The 4,752-nt window shown below is 42.3% G+C and overlaps 1 protein-coding gene across 1 annotated transcript; it reads right to left on the bottom strand.

Moving 5' to 3' along the window:
- Window positions 1–367: 367 nt before the first annotated feature.
- LOC147970601 (uncharacterized) lies at window positions 368–1,070 on the bottom strand. The gene is made up of 2 exons (XM_087522829.1): window positions 505–1,070; window positions 368–392 (listed from the first exon to the last, which is right to left on the bottom strand). Exons 1-2 carry the CDS (start codon window positions 1,065–1,067, stop codon window positions 368–370), a joined length of 588 nt encoding a protein of 195 aa, XP_087378955.1. The 5' UTR covers window positions 1,068–1,070.
- Between the last annotated feature and the right edge of the window lie 3,682 nt (window positions 1,071–4,752).

Here is a 4,752-nt window from a genome sequence, read left to right as displayed (position 1 = left end):
CAACTTCGCTAGTCGCGACATGCAACCAAAGTTAACATGACGAAGACGTGAATGCCACACATTTGATTCACTATTGTTGCAAACATGATTAACAACTTTATTGCAAACGTCTGATAAGGATAAACGAAACAGACCTCTAGAGTCATAGCCTTTACCAACAAAGGTTCCATACTTGGATATTAGAAATTTATTCAACTCAAAGACAAGCTTATAGCCATCTCTACACAGAAGAGATCCGCTAACAAGATTTTTATTGACGGAGGGGACATAATGCACGCTCTTCAGCCGCACGATCTTACCTTACCCGAAGTAAACTTTAGATCGACCGTACCAACACCACGAACAGAAGCACTTGAACCGTTGCCCATCAGCACGGTTGAAGTCCCTGCGGTCTGATAAGACGAAAACATGGAAATATCACCGCATACATGCACATTAGCACCCATGTCAATCAACCAATCAGGAGAATGACATATTGAAAGAATAGTGGGAAATATACCATACCCAACATCCTTCATGTCAATGTCTCCAATGACAACATTAGCAGTCTTGCCGCCTTTCCCAGGATGACGCTTGTCATAGCGATTAGGGCAACTAGGAGCCCAATGATCAGGACCCCCACACACATGACAAACACCTTTCTTCTCGTCATTCTTCTTCTTGAAGTTCGTGTGTTGCACAGCCTTGTTCTTCCCATCAATTTTTGCTTTACCATCAAGCTTGCCCTTGTTCTTGAACTTGTGGGGCTGGAAGTTCTTCTTCTGTACCAGATTGGCACTAGATCCTCCCTCAATACCTCGAGCACGTGCGTCCTTTGCTCTCACTTTTTCTTCGACATCAAGAGTACCAATGAGATCCGGAATGGAAAAATCCTGTCTCTTATGCTTCAGTAAGGTAGCAAAGTTCCTCCACGAAGGAGGAAGCTTGGTGATGATACCTCCGGCAACAAACTTGTCTGGTAGCATACAGTTGAAGTGCTCAAGTTCTCTAGCAAATGACTGTATCTCATGAGCTTGCTCAACCACGGAGCGCTCTTCATTCATCCTGTAATCATAGAATTGCTCCATGATGTACAGCTCAGTGTCGGCATCCGAGGCCCCAAACTTGGCCTCGAGTGCGTCCCACATATCTTTTCCATTGTCAATTGATGCATAAGCATCAACTATGTTCTCACCAAGAACACTCAAGAGAGCAGCCTTAAACAGAGTATCCATTTTTTGAAAAGCTTGTTCCTGTTGGGCATCAAACTCCCCTTCAGGATTGCCAAGCGTGGCGTCATAGAAACTCATGGTTTGAAACCATAAGACTGCTCTCACGCGCCACCTCTTATAGTGGATACCCTCAAACATAGGAGGTCTCATGGAAGCAGCAAAACCACTTGGGGTAAATTTCCTATAATAAGGTTTTTGGATTGTTGGAAATATGAGCAATTTACCAAATGATTTTATTAACAGAAATACTAGATAAAGCATGACTAATATAGTAGAGATAAAACAAGTCATGCATTCTGACAGAGAGAAGGTAAAAAACATCTGCATATATGAACTGTAGCCTAGCATATCTAGAGCAGACAATAGAGCTAGTTGCACATATGGAGTAGAACCTAACACATCTAGGGCAAGTAATAGTACGAGAAATTGTGGCAGGACATCTAAAAGAAAGAAGAAGAACACATACGTGACAGCAGCAGCAGTAGTACTAGACTTGGGGTCGATGTCCTCGCCAGCCATGTCGTCGAGGAGGTTGTCGACGTCGGGGAAGTAGTCGTCGAAGTCCGAGGCGTCCGTGATGAAGAAGTCAGTAGTCACGCTAAGCGCTCCCCAAAAACCTTATCACCCTTCTCCCATACATGACACAAAGAGGTGCGGTTTCGAAGGCCTACTGTCCCGACTCACGGTGCATGCCGCAAGCCGGGATGAGGAAGACAACAACAGCTCAGAGATTGGAACCGGTGGCGATAGGAAGGAGAAGTTCTGGTGCGTCTCTCTGAGAGGAGCGACCTCCCTTTTATAGGCGCAAGAGAAGGAGGCGAGAGGCTGCGCCGGGAGCTGAAGGGAACATGGGAGACGAAATGAACAGACATCAGCCGAATGGTGCAGCGTTCGTATTCAATATACAGTACAGCAAAAACTTTCCAGCTCCCGAGTGACCTTTTGTATACCCGTAGTGCGTGGAAAAAAATTAGACATCGGCTCGGCTCATTCCCGCAACCCGCGGCGTGTCGTGATGAGGCGTGGTGTGGCGTGGCGGGCGGCGGAGGAGGAGCGCGCGTGGATATCCCTCTTGTTCCCATGCTCATACAAGTGGGGAAAGAACCTCCCTTATAAGGAGGTCCAACTCCCACTAAACTAGCAATGTGGGACTAAACTTTAGTTCCACCTCTTGCCTTGCACGAATGGGCTGCGTGGGCCTCTAGGATTTATTAGGAATTTCTGAAATGCTATTGGACTAAGCCCACAATATACAAAATTCCGGCAATGACGATATATGATGAAATGATTGAGATGGAGAAAAGCTGGTACGAACTCGACCTATTTTATTTTTGTAAATATGATTAGTTCATCTTTCTTGATTCAGCCCATTATGAATGAAACATGTTTGCAATGACAATTGGAGATTATAGTTACTCATGCCATGCTTAATTAGCTAGGAGTTGATAATGATTTACCTTGCTTGCAACATGCTTTTAAAATGGTTGTGATGTAGTATGATAGGATGGTATCCTCCTTTGAATGATTCGAGTGGCTTGACTTGGCACATGTTCACACATGTAGTTGAAACAAAAAACAACATATCCCCTACGATATATGTTCATGGTGATTTATGTCCTACTCATGCTTGCACTCAATGTTGGTTAATCTCAATGCATGTTTATGACCGTTGTCGCTCTCTAGTTGGTCGCTCCTCAATCTTTTGCTAGCCTTCACTTGTACTAAGCAGGAATATTGCTTGTGCATCCACTTCCTTAAACCCATAGTTGTTCCATATGAGTCCACCATACCTACCTATATGCGGTATTTTCCTGCCGTTCCAAGTAAATTTGCATGTGCCAAACTCTAAACCTTCAAATGATAATCTGTTTTGTATGCCCGAATCGCTCATATAGCGATTGGGGGCTGTCAGTATCTTCCATGCTAGGTGGGTTATTCTCACGATGAGTGTTTATTCACTTGTCATTCACGAGAAAATGGCTAGTAATCGGGATGCCCAGTTCCATGCTCGGAATCAAATAAAAATATAAATATAAAACAAAACTCCCCCGGGACTGTTGTTGGTATGGACGGTAGCCGTGGATTCGGTTAGCCATGGAATGTGTTTGTTGGTGGAGGGGGAGTAAAAACTTTACCTTTCTATTTGGAAACCGCCTATAATGTATCTAGCATGGAAGATACCAAGATCTCTTGGTTGTTATGTTGACAATGAAAGCATACCGCTCAAAATTATATTCATCTCTGTTTTAAAAGCTCAAGCTCTGGCACCTCTGCAATTCCTTGCTTCCCTCTACGAAGGGCCTATCTATTTACTTTTTTTGTTGAGTCATCACCTTCTTATAAAAAGCACTAGTTAGAGAGCACCACTGTCATTCATATGCTTTGTTATTAATTGATATTGAGTATGAGTCTGACTCGATCTCTTTTGCCATGAATTATAATGTCTAGTCAGTCCTTGATCTTCATGGTGCTCTGCATTTATGTTTTGCGGTCTCAGAAAGGGCTAGCGAGATACCATTTTGCCATATTATATCATGATTGTTTTGAAAAAGTGTTGTCATCCGAGATTTATTATTATTGCTCGCTAGTTGATTATGCCATTGACATGAGCTTGAGCACTGCATTGGTTTTCCCTTGGAGAGGAAAGGGTGATGCAGTAAAGCAGCGTAAGTATTTGCCTCGGTTTTTGAGAACCAAGGTATCAATCTAGTAGGAGACCACGCGCGAGTCATCTCGTACCTACACAAACAAATAAGAACCTCGCAACCAACGCGATAAAGGGGTTGTCAATCCCTTCACGGCCACTTGCAAGAGTGAGATCTGATAGAGATAATAATAATAATAATAATAATAATGATAATAATAATAATAATAATAAGATAAATATTTTTGGTATTTTTATGATATAGATTGAAAGTAAAGATTGAAAAATAAAATAGATTGGAAACTTGTATATGGAAAATAGACCCGGGGGCCATAGGTTTCACTAGTGGCTTCTCTCAAGATAGCAATGATCATTACGTAGGCATCACGTCCAAGATTAGTAGACTGACTCCTGCCTGCATCTACTACTATTACTCCACACATTGACCGCTATCCAGCATGCTTCTAGTGTATTAAGTTCATGGAGAACGGAGTAATGCAATGAGAATAATGGCATGATGTAGACAAGATCTATCTATGTAGAGATAGACCCCATCATTTTATCCTTAGTAGCAATGATACATACGTGTCGGTTCCCTTTCTGTCACTGGGATCAAGCACCGTAAGATCGAACCCACTACAAAGCAACTCTTCCCATTGCAAGATAAATAGATCAAGTTGGACAAACAAAACCCAAATATCAAAGTAGAAATACGAGGCTATAAGAGATCATGCATAAAAGAGATCAAAGAAACTCAAATACTTTCATGGATATAAAAAGATACATCTAATCATAAACTCAAAGTTCATCGATCCCAACAAATACACCGCAAAAAGAGTTACATCATATGGATCTCCAAGAGACCATTGTATTGAGAATCGAGAGAGAGAGAGAGAG

This window comes from Triticum urartu, chromosome 5A, assembly GCF_056163025.1.
Source record: "Triticum urartu cultivar PI428250 chromosome 5A, HENAU_Tu73, whole genome shotgun sequence".
Taxonomy (NCBI): domain Eukaryota; kingdom Viridiplantae; phylum Streptophyta; class Magnoliopsida; order Poales; family Poaceae; genus Triticum; species Triticum urartu.
The sequence above is the reverse complement of the archived record's forward strand: the minus strand, read 5'-3'. Positions and strand labels throughout refer to the sequence as shown.

What these genes read in the sequence shown, in the direction of transcription:
- LOC147970601 (XM_087522829.1), bottom strand. Translation starts at nt 1,067, where the DNA reads ATGGAGCAATTCTATGATTACAGGATGAATGAAGAGCGCTCCGTGGTT. An exon ending in ATTGACATGAAGGATGTTGG is followed by an intron (nt 393 to 504) that starts GTATGGTATATT and finishes TCGTCTTATCAG; the next exon opens with ACCGCAGGGACTTCAACCGT.